The sequence below is a fragment of the Zosterops lateralis genome, assembly GCF_965231275.1.
Source record: "Zosterops lateralis genome assembly, chromosome: 3".
Taxonomy (NCBI): Eukaryota; Metazoa; Chordata; class Aves; order Passeriformes; family Zosteropidae; genus Zosterops; species Zosterops lateralis.
The window spans coordinates 52,097,280-52,115,788 of record NC_139764.1 but is presented as its reverse complement, the minus strand read 5'-3'; the positions used below and the strand labels follow the sequence as shown (position 1 = coordinate 52,115,788).

General features: G+C 37.6%; 1 protein-coding gene across 3 annotated transcripts in view; it reads right to left on the bottom strand.

The window, feature by feature from the left end:
• Positions 1-2,022: 2,022 nt before the first annotated feature.
• Positions 2,023-18,509, bottom strand: part of PHACTR2 (phosphatase and actin regulator 2) — a 103,458-nt gene continuing 86,971 nt past the window's right edge. For all 3 annotated transcript variants that reach the window (XM_083856083.1, XM_083856082.1, XM_083856084.1), the window contains 4 exons: positions 14,181-14,242; positions 13,057-13,194; positions 11,286-11,362; positions 2,023-7,673 (listed from right to left, as the gene is read on the bottom strand). In XM_083856083.1, coding sequence (XP_083712209.1) covers positions 7,658-7,673; positions 11,286-11,362; positions 13,057-13,194; positions 14,181-14,242 — 293 coding nt within the window. In that variant the 3' untranslated portion in view covers positions 2,023-7,657. The remainder of the gene's footprint in view (positions 7,674-11,285; positions 11,363-13,056; positions 13,195-14,180; positions 14,243-18,509) is intronic.

Genomic DNA, 18,509 nt, shown 5'->3' with positions numbered 1-18,509 from the left:
AATATGCTGGAAGCATATCCTTAAAATAATCATCAACTTGCCTTCTGTGTGAGGAAATGTATGCTCATTTTTCTTAGTTCTTGCAAAGAAGAAATTATTGCAAAGTAATTAAAAACAAAGGTTATTGTCAGTCACTTTGAAAGTTAAAAGATTGGCAGATGCACTGCTGACTAGGCTGAATCCTCAGCTGTGCAGATCAGGTTTGTTCATGTGTATTTCCACAGCAAATCTGCTGTCAATGAAACTGGTAAAATACACTTCTTGCTGATAAAGAAAGGGGAAAGTGGCAGCATAAATTAGGTCTCCAAACCACTGAGCTACAACTCTGACTTTGTGTTTTTAAACCGAGTATCACCTCTTTGAACACACCTCTCCATGAATACACTGCACACAGGGAATTTACAAGATGTGTTTGAAGGACTGCCAGAATTCAAAAGAAGGCTTCATTTTTCATCTCATTTCCATGAGGAGGGAGTTTATTTTGGCCTCTGGAGGGTCTCCAAATTTACTTTGTATGCCCATGTACATGCTAGAAATTCAAGAACAAAAATATTTTCAGTAAAGATTTTCTGAACAGTTTTATTGAGGTGATTTATTCATTTATATATATCTATATTTCAAAGAGCTAAACAATTTTCTAAAAGGCACTTGGAACTGTGCACAGCAGAGTATTCAACAGTCCTGTACAACCAGGCACCACGCTTTCAGTTTCCTTGTTTAATAAAAACACCATAAAACAAGCATAACATATGTACTGTATAACCCCCCAATACAGTCTTTATGTTTTTCAGGTGATGATACTGGACTATAATTGTGTGCATATGTGTGTGTGTGTATATATATACTACATTACAGATAGTAATGTAAACCTCAGTAAAACCTCAAGAAGCAGCTATCATTACTCTGTAACAATTACAGTTACTGTGTAAAATGCAGTATCAGATCTGCCACTTCTTTAGTTACCATATTCAATCACACTGCGCCAAGCAGATGCATTCATTTTATAATTGTTACATAAAATCCGCCCTGCCTAAGCTGAAAAGTTATCAGTATTGATTCTCCACAGCATTCCATCTTTTGAAAGTAATGAAACATGTGGAAAGTACATTTTAAAGGGACACCAATTCTAAGTTGATAATACATAATTTTTTTTTTTGTAGTTACCAGTAACTATTTAGCATGATGGGCAGTGGGGAACCAAGGCTTGAATTTTGTTTGCCTTACTTGGCTTGTAAATGGGAACATTTAATGAAATCAAAGGAAGTTACTTAATTTTTAACTATTTTTCATCAAATTAACGGAAATTATAAAGTCTAAAAACTGGCCCAGTGTGTATGAATTGGTGACACTCTGTATGCAAAATTTTAATTCCAATAAATTTATGTGAAAATTCCATTTCAGGTGATTGTGGTTGCCTTAGATTCTATGCAGCAAGTAAGTCCTGGCAGTCCTGGACCCTTGGGATACCCCAGTGGAGCTTGGAAACCCGCGCTGCTGTGGATGTGTGATTGAGCCCTCCTTACTGGAGTTATCGCTCCGCAGTGTCCGTGTGGACTTACTTGGAAGAGGCAGGTGTGCAATGATTCCTACTGCTGAATCTGTCCTGGTGTACAGCAGCTCTGCTAGAGAAATACAGGCTCGTGATCCCCCAGGGTTTAAGGTACAGCTGGGTCCAAAGCACAGCACACAAACGTTGCCATGATGTACTGGTTTGAGCTATTGTGCCGCAGAAGGCTGGGAAGGGACACAAACTTATCAGCTTTATCAGCTCCTGTGTGTACAATGGTGTATGTGCTCTGCAGTCTGCTTGTGCCTCTCCCAGATTTGCAGTTGGGTTGTAAATGGAATTCTATTTTTTTTTTAAAGAAACCCTCCTCCCCCAAAAAACTTAAGAGCTATTGAAACAGTTGCAGGCAATTAAGCTTGTGCCATCTCCACACCCTTGCCCCGCTGCTGATACAGTCGATGCCCGTTCAAACAAGCCATTGCTATTTTTGTTTCAAATCACACCAACTAAAATAATAATAATCCAAAACACAGTATTTCTTTAATTCCAAAATTTGTACAAGTTTACAAATCAATATACTACCACACAAAGTAGTGAAAGGAAGAGAATATATATTTAGCAACGTTTTAACATTTTACTATATCATAACAATGTTCAGATATTGTTAATTTGACATAGTATTGCAAGATTTTTTTTTTAATATAAAGAATTTATGCTTGAACAGGAAGATACTGAGAATACCATTGCTTTCTTTGTTTCTATCTGATGGAATATGCAGCTTCTAGAAAATATTGGTGAAATGTTGTTCATATGAGCTTTATTTCCATTAAAATCTGATATGGGAACACAAAGTGAAACAAGGCCTTTTTAATTATTAAACTTAATAAATAGAAACCTGCTTGAACATTACAGCAAATATATGGTAATTTCACTCTATTTCTCCCTTTCTTTCTATAGATACAGTTCCATAAGTTTTGGTGGTGGTTTTTTTTTTTTTTTTTTTTTTTTTTTTTTTTTTTTTTTTTTTCCAGATTTCTGTTAAATAAAAGTTTTAAGCTATTCTGGGCACTTTTAAAATATTTTCTTTTTTTATTTGACCTTCAAAATATTTTTGTATCAACCTTATAAAATCTTTCAGATTACAGAATATATTTTTTTTCTTTTCATCAGAATCCATGTCCCATCACTGAGCATTGCATTGATCTTGGTATAGTAAGAATAACAGCAACAATAATGGAACTAAATGTGGAAGATCCCTAAAGGCAGTAGGCAAGTTTATTCATACTTTTTTTTTTTTTTTTTTCACCCTGAGTATGTTTTCAGTTTAGTTTGCAGCAATGGGACAGGTCTTAACTCCTGAAGATCATTAAAACCAGAGGATGTGAAACTGTTAAACACATGGTTCATGTGTACCTGACAGTCTCATGCAAATGTAGGCTTTTAGCTTGGTTTGCTTTATCATTAAAGCATTAATAGACATTAAGACATGGGCCAATATTCTGGTCTCCACTTAGGATGTCAGCAGTGCTCATAGAGGCCTGTCCTGCCAGGTACTCAGGTGACAATGTGGCTCTCCCTACCCAGACTCCAAGCCCTGCCAGCTGCAGACAGTCAAGGAGTTTTGGTTGATTCCCAGGCTGCCAGACTGGATTAGATGTTTTTAGTCCGTTGCCAGCTGGATCTTCTTGCACTTTATGATGATACAAAATTGAGGCTCAGATGGAGTTTATAGTCAGGTTAAGCAACTGTAAATTTGAAACAAATTCTCTCATGTAGCTGTAGCATTATTAGGTACAGGTCTGAGTGTGAAGCATCTCTGCAGGAAACCAAGCACTAATTTCACCTGGAAGGAGGAGTCTAATTTCTATAATATCAGGGATATTTCATCCCTTTGTTTCACAGCTTTCATTTGGCTTTCAAGTTAAAAAATGGGTGCTCATCTGATATTGTTTTTCCATGTCAACATGGAGGTTGTGGTGCTTCTCTAAGAGATGCTCAGGGTAGCCAAAGCAGATGGTGGGGCTGTCCTGTCTCACACCGCATCAGAGATTGGTAAAGTCCACCACAGCAAGGGACATGCACAACTGTAGGTAAATGAGAAATCCAACAAATAAATGCAGTCTTGTAGAACTACAAATGGTCATTAATACTTACAATTATTTTGAAGAGATGTTGCTTCTGGTCCTACCAGGTTTCAAATCACCAGCCAAAATGATATTTAGCTTAAATAATCATTAGCATTTAGTTTAATTTTTTTTTTTTTTTGGAAATTATTGAGTCAACACATATATCACAATTAAAAAAAAAAAAAATCAGATATACTGTATTTGATGTAAAAAGACTAATATATATTACCTGAAAGAAGAGAGAGATGAGACACTATAAGCATTTCAATTTTTATATGAAGAAGAAATTAGGATTTGATTAAGAATCCATCCTTTTGCACCCACAGCAACATATTGTGATGTGTGATTATACTGACAAATATTATAAATGAGATCATTTCATAAACCACTAGTTCAAGCTGCTCATTTTCTCTTTCTGTGGATATAGACATAACTGATTCTGTGGAACATAGGTATCATGTGCGTAAGGTCTGTCATATACTGTGGATGACATTTAAATTATTTGTCCAACTTGATACAAATTATCATACTGATCCCTCTTAGCCAACTAGACTGTACTATACTTTGCATGAAAAGTGCTATTTTTTCCTTGCCTGTTTAACATATTTTTATTTTTAACTCTAGGATTACTCGCTCATGAATTTCTTAGGACTTATCCCAATTTTTCCCTTCTAGCAGGCATGCAGCACCATAACAGGAATATGGTGTAATATTTCCAATGGGTCATTTATGCAACTGGAAAACATTTGAAATTATCAATACAGAGGACTAGGGGAGATAACAGAAATTGACTTCAGGCCTCTCAAAGCAAACTTACTTCACTGCACATGGTGACATACCAAATTCTCATTATTTTTATTGCATGGACAACATTTTACATGTTGTTTTTCTGCCAGGTGATATTTAGAATATAAAAATAGTATATACAATTCTGTGTCTCTGTTTGGATACAGTACACTATGGACAGTTTGTAGTTCTAATTCTGCAAGTATACTACATAAGATTTTACATAAGTTCCAATAAAAGCAATTCTTTTTGTCCAGTTACATAAATGTGCTCAATTAGTTCACTGAACTCTGGGCCCAAACAATACATCTGATTATTATTAACAAAATAGTAAGAAATTAAAAATTAACTAATCATCTCTAAGATTAGTGTCTAGACTAGTGTCCTGCATCTTGCAATGGCTTGGAGGGAATACTTCACAAAAACCTCTCCAACTCCAGAAGAATAGGGAAAGCCTAAGTGATACCTCACCTATGCATCCTTATTTCTTATGACATAACTTCAGCCTGAACAAGTCTGAGCCAGAAATTGTATCCTCATCTTTGTGTTATTACTCAAAACAAAAAGTTGGCACATGACTTTCCATCCATGGTCCAGGCCTAGTATAGAGGAATGTCTTCTGGCAAAGACAATTTTTTCACCTCATCCTGAGTTTAACAAGTCTTAGTTGGCTTGTGTAACATGTGTGTACCTTGGCATGGTGGTGGAGCTACTGTCTTATATAAAATATTTGTAGTCTGACTTTACCTTTGTCCGAGTTATTCTGCCTGTGCAACAGCTGTCTTTCTGCCTTCAGTATTTTGGCTTTTTTCAAATGTTTCAACGAGATTAAGGCAACACTGAGATCTATTTAATTGCTCCACTCATTTCCTTTGAAGTGAAATACTGTGTTTTATACTTCAAAGTCAACATAGTAGACCTTTATAGGACTTTGGACACACATTCCTAAATATGGCAACATCAACATCAGCAAAAAAAAAAAAAAAAAAAAAAAAAAATTAAGCAGAACTATTCTAGTGTAACTTTTAAGTTTACTCTTCAAATTCTAAAAATAAAAATTAGCATTCTACCAGAATTGCTGACAAACCTTAGCTCTAGTGCCCTGCTAATTCCTGTATGATTTAGTGCCAAAGAATATATTTTCGCTGCTTCCTTGATGTCAAAGTGGCATTTCTATATTTATAAAATGATGGGCTTTCCAGAAGCTTTTTTTCTGCAAATGGAATCCTAATGGCTCTTATTGATTCCTTTAAAAAAGGAAGGTGCTGCTTCCTTTTCTTTGCTACAAGCATGTAGATTTTTTTTTAAAGTTTAGTTATTGATATTTTGCAGCTTGTACATCATTAGATTTTTACCAAAGTGTAATAGATCCTTACAGTCATTTAAATCTTACCTTTTTTTAAAAAAGGTTTCCCAATGTCTTTAAAAATCATAGAGTGATGGAGAGTGACAGCTGTTGGAAAGCACTCTCCTGTTACTAGAAGTGCTCTTCATTAAAATAATCCACCTCATTTATGCAAACCTGGTCTTACTGTAAATAGCTCTAAAGAGGGATATCTAATTTTAGCCACCAAATTGCCTTCCTGCCTTTAGGCTGACATCTTTAACAACAACCTTCAATTTTATAAACTAAACACATTCCACAACAATCTATCACAGGTTCTGAGGTAAAAATCACATCTACACAGATCTTTTATTGCCAGAAAAAGAAATACTTACACTTCATAATTAAAAACTGAACAGGACACATAAAAGACAAAAATAAATTGTAATATGTACACACATTAGAAAGGATAAATAGCAAATATATTGTAATACTGCATTAAATGTATGCATATGTGAATTCCAGACCCCGCCCCCCTCAATGTTGTGTACACTAATTCATAGGATAAATAAGTGCTAATATAAGACAGAGGATTTCTTAGTGTAAACAATGCCACAGGCTTTTTAATAGGCCTTTGGGCCAACTTAGAAAAACCATGTATTGCCTTTCACACTCCATACCACTTAATTTTAATAGTTCTGCATTCACATGTACAATTTCAAGATAGTATAAAAAATTATCTAAGAAGCATTCTTCACACTCAACAAAAACAGACTGGAGACACTCCAAGGATTTTTCTTTCACTTTTGAAGGACCACTAGCTGAAGACATACTGATTCATCTGGAAGTTCTTCCTCAAAGCAGTGCAAGAGTCCTTAAATGTAAAAAGTTACATTAGTAATCACTGCTCAGGCCTATTAATAAAGACTTCTGTGCCTAATTTCAATTCTGACTTTGGATTCACACTAGCATGATGTCGAAGGTGTCACCACTGCCTGCCGTGGATGACAAAAATAATGATCCCTCTGGTTTGAATGGCAAGCAATAGACAGCAAGGAGTGGTTCTAAACAAAGCATTTCTTTGCATTCATAGTGTCACATTGTTTGTCCTTCAAATCCTGTTTATGCATTTCTGAGGATCCAGAGTATGTCAACATTAAAAAAAAACCAAAAAAATATATTACTTGTTCTGTATGAATGTTCCATGTGTTTTCCTGAAGCATGTGCACTGGGATTTAAAAAAAGACAGTTGAGTTATACTAGGACTAATTTCTGGCAACTGTATTTACTGGCACCAAAGAAAATGATAGTTCTTCCTAAAGTACTGATGACACAAGGACTTATGGCTTGCTATCTTTTTAAGACAGGTTGTCTTAAAAGCCACTAAAAAAACCTGCATGCACAGTTGCTTATACTCTCAGGTTTTTTTTAAAAAATAATTATTCCCACTGGCCAAGTGTGTTGTTGAGAAGTCCCATTCATTCCACTTTTCTCTGTGGACTGACAAACAAAGTCTCTTTTCTCCCAGCTCTCAGTTCTTTTGTCACCCCCCCTCCCTCTTTGTTACCCTCAGTCCCAACCCCATGAAGCCCGATGAGATCCTGGCAGCAGGCTCTCCAGCGATTGTCTTCAGCACTTCCTGACTTGTGGAGCTCTGACAATTCCACTGGCTTGTCTGTGTGGGCTGGCCATAGAACCGTGGTCTGTCTGGACATGGACAAATGCTTCCTGTGGGTTCTCCTCCCAGACTGATCATTTGTCCAATGACAAAGACGAGGGCCACTTTCTTCATTAGCCTCAGGGTAAGCTGTAGCACACACTCATAATCAAGTTCCAGTGCAATTTCAGGTCTTCAGGACGCAATGATTTCCCCAAAGAAAATTGTTACTTGAATTATGGGATGTGGTCAAACAGTTATGGACGATGAAACCTGAAAAGATAAATTAAAAAACTTAGAATGATGTAATTTCAACTAACAATGACACTGATCCTCATCCTGCTCTCATAGCTGCTTCCTTTTGTGGGCCAATTATTCCTGATTTTCCTGATCTGTGTTGGGTTAGAGTCAGACCTGTTGTTTCCTGCTGTCCATCTCTCTCTACTTAGAAAACCAAACAGAGATTTGATGTGGCTCAAGCACCGGTGTGTTGCTGTCTGTCCATACCATTAACCTGCCAGTGTGGTCCTGGGCATAGTTTTGCTTGGGTCAGCCAGTGCTTTCAGATACTGCCTGGGCATGGTTGAGGTTAGCACAGGACAGCAGGCAGGCTGGGTAGGGAGAGACATCACCCTCTTTTGAGGTGAGAGGAAGAGGTTAACTGCATGGATTCAAGCTGTGCCAAGCCTGCTGGCCTGAGAACAGTCTCCAGTCTTTTTTGTTTGCCAATACAGATTTAGCCACAATTGCATCCATTATTTGGAGATGCTGTTAGTAACTGTTATCAGAAAAGCTTTGCTAAACCATAAAAACTTAATTTCTGGGGTTTTAATCCCTGTGCAAAATGAGGTTAACAAAATTTTTGTATTTTCTTTTAAGTAAGCAACAAATTTTATGGCACTTCAGATGCTTTCTTCTTATTAACAGCAGTGAACTGAGGTACATGAACGCCCAAATATACCTCACTTTTTTTAGGCTTTTAGGTAGGGCATGTACATCACTCCAGATTGCCTGTATGATGGCTAGAGAAGTGGGTTGCTCCAAAAGGTGTCACCAACCCTTTCTATAATAAGTTAGGAACCTACAGCAATTGAAATTCTAAATCATGTTAAATGTAATGAATCCAAGCAAAAGGGTAAGGAGGGCACCAGTATCACGTTCTCAATCTATCACCAGACATAAATCTCTGTTTAAATGGCTTTAAAAATGTATCTGCCCATGAAGTAGTAATAGATGCAGCAGCTTGAAAAAGGCATAGATAATGATGCATCTACACAATAAGTAGATTACCTAAGTTTTTGTTTGACACATTTTCTCTTAACAGTTCCACACATTGCCCCTGTAAGTTAATTCAATACAATACAGGGATGCGTTTCTCAAATGAAGGAGGTGTGCACAAAGCCTGACATTCACTACTGTGCAGCTCATCTGCCAAATGAGGGTACAGAGGATTGCTAAAAGACACAGGGATTTTGTGATTTTGTAGAAAAAAATGTACTGGACTATATGTAGTATTTTCATTAGAAACACTTCATGAACACCTGCTAATATGCTCCTCCCAAACTTGTATTGATTTCTCTATTTTTAGAAAGTAATTTTCTTGGATTTTGTTATGAAATAACAGAAAGAACCAGTCTAAATTATTAGGAATATAGAACCAGTCAATTGATAGTCATTACAGTAAATTATGAACAATGAAACCCATTGTTCTTTCTTTTCCAAGTTTTATATAAAATTTTAACATTTCAAATATATTGTAAGTACTGATTATAACATTAAATCATCTATATTTAATCTGCAATAATATAGGAGACCATACACTATAAACTATTTCTGTTTAGTAAGCAGCTTCCTTGTTGTCTCAGTGTATCACAGAATAGCCTTTCCTAATCAGGTGCCAATGCAAGTGCCTTTTGGCATTATCTCAGTGATCTTCTTGAAAATAATTGAAGTATGAGAAATTAATTTTCTGGCTAGATACTTCTGGATATGGTTTTCTTAAATCACTTTTGTTGCATCAATCCAATATTACATAGCAGAAAGTACATAATTTTTAATGAGACTTCCCAGAGATAATGGGATCTCTTTTTATTTTCAAAATTGCAATTGACTTAAAACATCTGCATGTTATTCTGCTCCTAATTAGGTTTTTCTGGTGTTACTCTTCTGACTTCTGTGTAGTAACTCCACAACGTGACCGGTGAAACAAAAGAGCATAGGTAAGGAATAGAAAAAAACCTGATTTCCCTCAGGCTGAAATTCTTTCAGGACCCTATAGAATCATTGCCTATATATATCAAAATTTGTCTGTGCCTATTTTTTACTCCATTTTCAAAGAACCTCCTTGAAAAAAATAATTCACTTTTTTACTGGTTTGTCACTCCACTAGCTCCCTGGTTCAGCTTTCAAGAATCCAGTTGTAATCAGTCTCTAGACTAACTGTTCTCAAAGCTCATGAAAAAGTATCTAATTCTTTTTGTATGAATCATGCCTGTCTGCACTTAGGCTTCAATATTGCAATGCAATTCAAGAAACACAACAATGTAAGCAGGGGGTTGGTTTCTGTACCTGATATTTTTATTCTCTCCCTTAGGATGCTCTTTTTTTAAAAGCAATATTTTTATATATTCTGAAAAAGATATACTACCTGCTACCTAAAGAGAAAATGACATCAGAAGCCGAATGACAAGATATATCTCCATGTTTGAAAAGGACATTTTCTAGTGGTCAGAATGCAACACTCAATTAAAAGCCTGCATCCTGGTTCATCTTCTGGCTTAGGTTTGCTGTCTGTGAAACTGGTTTGAATTTTTAAAAATGAATTTGTTTGTGTTATATCTACACAGAAGTGACTTAAATGTATTATTTTTAAAAGCTCCATGTTTTGGTGAGAAAGAATCACTGAAGTTGTGAAGTCAAGCAGTGAAGTAGCAGATACATGAAACAACCATCACCCATTATGAATTTCCCTTGTGACACATTCTTAAATTAGGTGATTCACACTCATTAGCTCAGATCCTGAGTTTGGTTGAAGCAGTAGCAGGAAACAGAAGGGACTCAGTCTTAGACAATTGTTTTTATTTGACTTAATTTTCTGCGGAAGCAAAGACATTAATACTACATACACAATGTTGGCCAACTCTAACATCAAGTTTTGATTGCTAGTGGCAGTTTTCAGCCTTTATAACTCCCAAGAAAAATGAACACATGCCATGGAGATTACAGACAGCGTGTCCCTCCCCCTAGGAATAATTCTGCCAAATTTGAAAGCCTGCTAAAAAACTGTGGACACTTCCAACCTCATTAAAATATTAATGCTTCAGACAACATCTTGGTGTTATCCAAAGCAGAGTACAAAACAAATCCACATTAACACATGGCAACAAGGGAATCTATCTTGTTCCCAAGAAATTGCTGGTAGGAGCCTAAGTGACCCTTAGAAAGCTTGCCAAGACACTGGTAAGCTTTTCTGAAGTTCAAAACATCATCTAGTTTGCACTTAGGAAATGCATCTACACAAATGTATACTTTAATGAACAAGGGAGTGCTGCCAGAGAAGGAAATCCTTTTTATTTTGTGTGCTTGAGTATTACTAATTTCAGCTGTCAGAACTGACAGGTTCTTTGAAAGGTTTATTTTTTAGATTCCCCAAACAATCTTTTTCTACATAGTGACCATTCCATTGCAGTCACCTGCAGAGCTGTATCAGCTCAGGATTGGCATCAGCAATACTGGGAATTCCAACAGAATCAGTGGCAGGATTCAAGTGGACTCATGACAGGAATCCACACAAATCGTGACAAAATGGCAGAGAACTTGCAGAGAAGCAGAGGGTTGCTGTCATACTAATTTCTCACACTTACACAAGAAGAGGGATTCACCCACCTGGTAAATTGCCGACTTTCCTCATGTACTTCCATTTCTGTGCTTTTAAATTCATTCAGTTCTTTCCGTATTGCTGCCTAATAAACAATAATGATATATGCAACCATAAGAAATACGAATTTTCAGGAAAACAGAGTTGAAAGAAATGTATCCCTACTCTTGCAGGTGCCTTACAGCTCCCATTTCCATTCTCCTTTACTGTAATCCACACCTCTCATATACTACTGATCTTTAATAAGAATGACTTTTCAACTACAGCTGTTCAAAGCACTCATCCACTACAAAGAAACGCAAAGCATCAAGCACCAAAAGTAAACCAAGAAACACCAAATCAACTGCAATGGGTGAACAAAGCCCACACTGAAATAGAGCACTTTTACCAACAAAAATGGGCAAGGGGTTGGATTACCCTGACAATCACTTGCTGAGTAGGCAGACAGGAGGGGGATTCTGTCTCCAGGCTCAGCCCTGAGGAGCTGGTGAGTCAGTCTTGCCTGCACAGGCACTGAGCACACAGCAGGGCCCTTATATCTCCCCTCTGGAGACAGGACTTCAGGAATCCAAGATGAACAGCACTTCTTTTTTTTTTTTTAAAGTGGAATTAGTCACCTGGTTTGATTAGTTTTATGTAAAATGGCATGAATTATTTGGACATTTCAGGCTTGGGTTTTCAGTTGGCAGATACTAAAGAACAGCAGAAGTTCAGTACAGTTTGTAAATGTCTCTGCTTAAGTTAAGAGACTGATAAGCAATTTACTTCATCAAGTAATAAATACAATTACTGAAATATTCTAACATATACTACAAGGAGTTTTATTTCTATGTCACACAACTTCCTACCTTCGCTGTTAAAGGAAATGACAGTTTATTCTTACTCATTCTTTTCTTTCACCACTTTAAATAAAGACAGTATCATTTCATTAATCCCTAAAGAAATGTCATCTGGTGTGCATGCCTTTCAGTGCAGAACAGACAAGCAGCATGATAAAATTATAGCATCACCAGGCTGCAGTCTTATAAATGAGAAACTTTGTTTTAAGCAGGGGTGGTCATGTTTAGCCACAACAGCATGATTACATGAGGCTGCTAGTAAAGAGTAAGTGATTTCTGAGCACCAAATCAGCAACAAAGACAGCAGAGCTCCAGCTCTGTAATATAGTTGCAGCACAATTTTCTGCTCCCACTGGAATTAGAAGAATGATTTCTCTGGGAAGAAAAAGGACAAGAGGGTTTCCAGGCAACCCCAAGTCTGCCTTTCTGCTAAGGCCAACAAACTTGGGGCTCACAGAATCAGCCTTGGGCACCTGTTAATTACAAAATGAATTGAGAGTAAAAACTGCTACCCTGAAGTGGGTAGGAATCCATTGTTTTTTCTAGTGCAGTTTACCTTGGTTGGACCTCTGTCAAAGTGGAGGTGCTGGGTCCCCTAACCTCCCACAGACTATGGGAGGACTAGACAGGGCTCAGCAACTCCCATAATCAACACCTTTGGTAAACATTTATCTGTCTTAGCAGGGATTTAAAAATTAGAAAAAAAAATTAGAAATTCTGGTCTGAAGTGTAATAATGGAGGTGGAAAATATGGCCTTAACAGGCACCTGAGTGGGTTTTCTTAGCTGCAAGCAGTCGATGCGCAGTAGTACCATGACAATCTTGCTGTCACCAGCAGATGTCATTTGTGATGCTGGAATCAAGAGAATGTAAACCAGAGGAAAGCTCCCCAAAAGTGACAGATGAAAACATTTTCTTATAATCTACATTTGTCCCTTGCCTTGTCCGCAGGAGTTAACCTGGCCCAAGGCTTGTCAGCACGACGGTCGTAATCCGGAGATTCCGTGACCTCCACGTACTCGTTAAATCGAAGGATTCTTCTTGCTTGAAGTTCAGCCACTGTAGGCCTCAGACTGAGCTGTAAGCAGGAGGCAGAAAATAGTATGCTTAATAAGATGAAATAATATAAAAGAGGAGGGTATGATGTAATCTCAAGAGAACTTTAATGGTATTTCTAAATAGGGTCACTTTCAGGTGTCTAAAAAAAGGCACCATCCTGGGAGTGCTGCGCAGGAATGGGGAGGCAGCCTAACCTGATTTCTTCAATTATAAAAATAGTCTTTTGTCGGGCAGGTCACAGAGAATCATGACAGTTATCCCTGGAATATTAATTGTGACTTTGCAACCATCACTACCCCACTAGGCCATTTGCATTAACAGTTATACTGTGTTAAAACTATAATACCAAAATGAGATTTGGAAGTATCCACCTAACAAAAATCCCTGGTTTTGACCATCTAGGGGTCATTATGATGCCAAATTGTTTCATTTACCTTAAAAAATATTCATTTTAGTTAACTAAAGACAATCATATTAAGGAAACTGTATTTTTGCAGAGATGGGCAGACCAGGGGCACTTATGAAAACTCCTCCCATCTTCTCCCAGGACAGATCTGTAATTGCTCCATTTCCAGGGACAATGAGCATGATCCCATCTGCAGAGGCTGACCACTGATGTGGTTGGAAGAGCACTGAAGGAGTTTCAGAGGCATCACATTGTTTTGCTGCCCTCTCCACTGCTCTAGGGAAGAGTGGATCTATAGGTGTGGCTGTTCTTGACCATACATGATGGGTGGCCATGCTACAGAGTAAATATGTCACTTATGTCCCCTGCTTAGAAACACCAATATGTCCAGATTTGGTATTCTTCTCCAGGTGTGGGGAACTGGACAGTGTGGTGTTTCCCCAACACAGACTTGGCTTGTACTGCTTTTTAAGCAGATTTCTCATCTGGGAAAATGACTGATGGACATTTGCAGCGATGTCTATACACTGATTTTTAGATTCTTATGAAACATAATTCTAAGTACAGAAATACACAATACAAAAGAAGCACATCATCACCTTTCTACTGAGTCTACGTTTTATTTCTCTTTTGGCTTCCTGTTCCTCTTCTTCATTCTTCTCTGTTTTCAGGAGAGATAAAAAGGAGTGAATATTTAAGTATTATAACTGCACATACTGTATTTCTCTTGGTGAAAGCTTCAAAACTCCAAGTCCTGGCTCATGTTTCCTCATATTTCTGGATGATGCCGCATGTGTTGTTTGCATTTTGGCTTTTGTATGCTCTCATTCTTTTCCCTATCTGCATTTCCCCTGATTCTGTAGACATCTCAAGTCAACTGTGGGTCATGAGCACAGCAAAGAGAAGGTGCCTGTCATTTCCTTCCTGTGTACCAGCAAGCAAGTACCCTGAAAGAGCTGCCTGATGTCTCAACTACTTACTCTAACATCACAATCACTGTTGCTTTTACTTCCAACATTGATTTTAGAATAAGAGTCTAATTTATAAATGCCAAGTGAAAAATTTGCTCTGAGTATTTGAATTACCGAAGTTTCTTCTACTGCTACAAGACATAAATCAATGACATTTGTTTCACTGTCCTTTGTTAGCAAAATGGTTTTTGTTTTTTCTAGTTTTATAATGGGGGCATATGATCCAACACTCAAGCCCTCTTGGTTAAGGGCCACTGGCTGGACCAATGGACCAGTGTAGCAGAAAATTATGTCAATTTTTAGAATGTATTTGGGCATATGAATGAAACAATTTCCTTTTAACAAATTTCTGTTCTAACCAAACTTGATTTTTTGACTACCAGTAAAAAGCACACTTAGAAAGACATGTTCATGTGGGCTCAGCATGTTTTTAAATTGATGTATGGTTTGAAGGACAGTATTTGCCCTTTCAGTCCAACTCTGATGGTTACATACAAGGTTCTGTGGCTAAAATATCACGCCTAGAGAAAGACATAAAATTCTGATCCTGTTTTATTCATGGCTGGGGATTACAGACTCTGCATTATTGTTCAAGCCTAACTATAAATTTAAAGAAATTCATTTGTTCTGGATACAGCCAACTTGTATAGATGAAAAGGGAGTTTTAAATCCTGGTATAGTTGTATTTGCCCTGTTTTCTACAGCCAGCCTGCTGTGTTAGGAGAGGTGACCTGCCCATAGAACAATTTGTGTAATGACTTTTACACTGGAGAAAAGGCTACCACAGGACACCTCATGGTAGTTGCAGGTATCCTTTGCTTACTCAAATGCTTTCATGTAAGAATATCAGGGAAAGGAGGAGAGGACAAATTATAAAAATGAAAAAGTAGGAAAAAGGCAATGCCTGCCCAAGATCTGCTCTGTGAGAAGACTCCAACACCAACAGCAGGTTTCCAAGAGCAAGGTGCAATAGCACAGGCTTGCTGCCAGGATTAGGCTGGATCTCAGGTTGATGGTGAAGTTACTAAGATACTGAAATACGGATGTAATTTATGTTTTTAAAATTGTTTTTCTGTTAAATGGAAAGAAATGGATAGCCTGTTCCCATAGAGGAACTGTAAATGGACTCAAACTAAAGAATAACTATAACTGGAGAGTTATAGATTAATCTACATTTTAATTTTTTTAAATTAATGTATCTATCAATAAATAAGTTGTGTATATTTAAAAATTTATAACTTTAAAGGATAAATCACAATAGCCTCACCTAAAAAAATCAAAAGGTCTCTAGCTGTTTTAGGACAGATAAATTATCTGTAGGCTTTTGTTTAAACATCCTGTCTTTGCAATCAATAGATAACGTAGCAGTGAGGCAGTAAGGTAACAAAACACAAACTATTACTTTGGGGCTCCATTCACTTGGGAATCATCTGATATAAAAAGATTTTCTCCCCAGAATGGAATTGCTTAAGTTCTACCTTGGACAATCTCTAGTAGCAGACATAGCAGGAAAAAAAAGCAACTGAATGTACACATCACTGTGCCCTTTTCTTACTTTAGTTTGTAAAATATGCTGTGCATTATTCATATCTTGACATTTCTTTGCCATCTAAACCACAATGTCTCCTAAGAAGCAGCAGTAAGATCCTTCATGTAAGAAACAGGGGCTCATGCTGCTTAATGCATACCTTAAGGAAGAACTACTAAGAGCATGGCCACCTGAAATACTGTTTCTCTTTATTTTGGGGGAGGATAAAATACCTTAAAAAAACTTGCTCTAGACATTTAGGAAGGTTGAAGGTTAGGTGCCTATTCCAAGCTGTGAAGCCACATCCCTGTGGAGAGCAGATGACTGCATATTAGGATGGCTGGACAAGGGAAAACCCCCAAAAAAGGGCAAGCACCTTAGTGACTGGGCAGAGGATCTGGGCACCCCTTGGAACAGGCCATCTTCCGGAGGACAATACCAACAGGAGGCACCAGGAGCTTCCTTAAATCCTGGGCAAAACAGGAGGGGATCAAACACATGGGGAACAGACAGTCTCCTGCATGAGAGGTTGGGGACAGGATGTGTTTTATACATTGAAGTTGGTTTACTTCTAGGAGTAAAACTCAAGAGCTAAAGGAAATGGACTGAAATCTCGTGGCTGCTACTAATATACTGAATCTGCTGTTAGGCACATGAGCCCCTGTCTCTGGCACTGACTTGTACCTAAAGCATCAATTTCTCACCTCCAGCCTGCTGGGCAGTCTTGCTTTCAGCCTGGTGCTACAGAAACACTGCCTTGGATACAAATTCCTAGGAACAGTAAAAACTACAGTCTATTTTTGGTCTTTTAAGGTAAAATTTTTGGAAGTTGCTATGGGGAGTTAAGATGTGTGATGCTAAAAATAATGGGTCTGGTCCTGGTTCCTGTAGGTGTTGTGGAAAATTCCAGCCAGAGGGCCAAGATTTGGCTGCAGGTATGAACTGACTCACTTGGCCAAACAGGAACACAATGCACAGGAACATACTTATGACTGCTTTCCACCTTAAAAGCAGATCTCATCTGTGTGATTGGAGAGAGAAAAAATAAACACAGAATTTTCAGCTGCAAGTCCCCTCCTCAGATGTCCTGCTGCTGCCCTACTGGCAAAGACCCAGCCCAGCAAGCGCCTTTTGCTTGCAGAAGTCTCTGATTAGATCCCAGCAAAACTGTGGCTTCCCTCCTTCCCTGCCTGCAATTCCTAGGAGGTAAACCTGGGATTTGATCCCTAATTGAAACAATTTTGTTTAGCATCAGTTATTGTGGCCATCAAGTTAAATAATCCATCAGTCAAAGCCAAACAAGCAGCTTCCCTGTCATCTATATATTATTGCTCCTGCAACTTTTACCACATTAAATCTGGTCATCTTCCGTTCTGTGGGACATTTGTTTTGTAGCAGAAGGGGAAAAGAGAAGAGACAAATAGTCCTGCCTGAGGACTGCTCTGTTCTTTACCAAAAAGTACTCCTGCAGCATAAAACCGAACTTTCCATTGTGTCCCTGTGGGATTAGCTATGTTTAGACTTCTCTGCGGGCTTGCTAAGGAAAGAGAAAGAAAAGGCAAACAAAGCACTTGCTTCTTGCAGTGCTCTGAAATGCACAAAGAGGTTTCTCTTTCCTGGTTTTACAGGCAAAGATAACCATTAATATTCCCTAAGAAGCATCAAGAGCTAAACCCCATTTTCTACAAAGCCATTACTAGCAGGCATACAGGTGCACTGTACAAGAAGTTCACTGTCCCTTACAAATATAGGGAAAAAAATACAGTTACCTTAATCTGAAATTCTTGGAAGACTAAAAATTTTCTTTGCCATAATACAATACTATAAATACTGTTGGTTCAAAGCCAGTACACAAGAAGCCTGCCTTTATAAAAAACACAGGGCTTTATGTGTTACTTCAAGTGGACTCTTGAGTTATCGTAACTTTGTTTTAGTGTGGGAAGTCTCAGAAATCTGGACAGTTTTATCCAAACAGTTTTTATAGAAATCTGCCTGCAATGTCTTGCTATCGTACTTGGATACAGGATTTTCAGTAACTGCTTTATCTGGAAATATTATCAAAACAAAGCTTCTTGCAAAACAGACTTCCTCACTAACTGGAAATACAAAAAAAGAAAAAAAAATAGGGATTTTTTTTTCTGAACTTCTTAGAAGATTTGGGCTGAACTTTATCCTGAAGTAAACATTTGGACCTTTATCACTTAATGTAACCTCAAAGTCTGATAAATATTATTCAAAGCAATACATCCCCTTAGCTGTAGTTTACATACACACAATAATATAACTCCTTCTCCCCATCCACTGCTTAAAAAATATGAGGAAGGAAATTTTATGAAAGAAATCACAACTAACTCACAAAAGTCGACTACATCAAAAAAGGCATTTAAGATGTGTAAACATTTTCAAATGATCCACAAGAAGGAACTGCA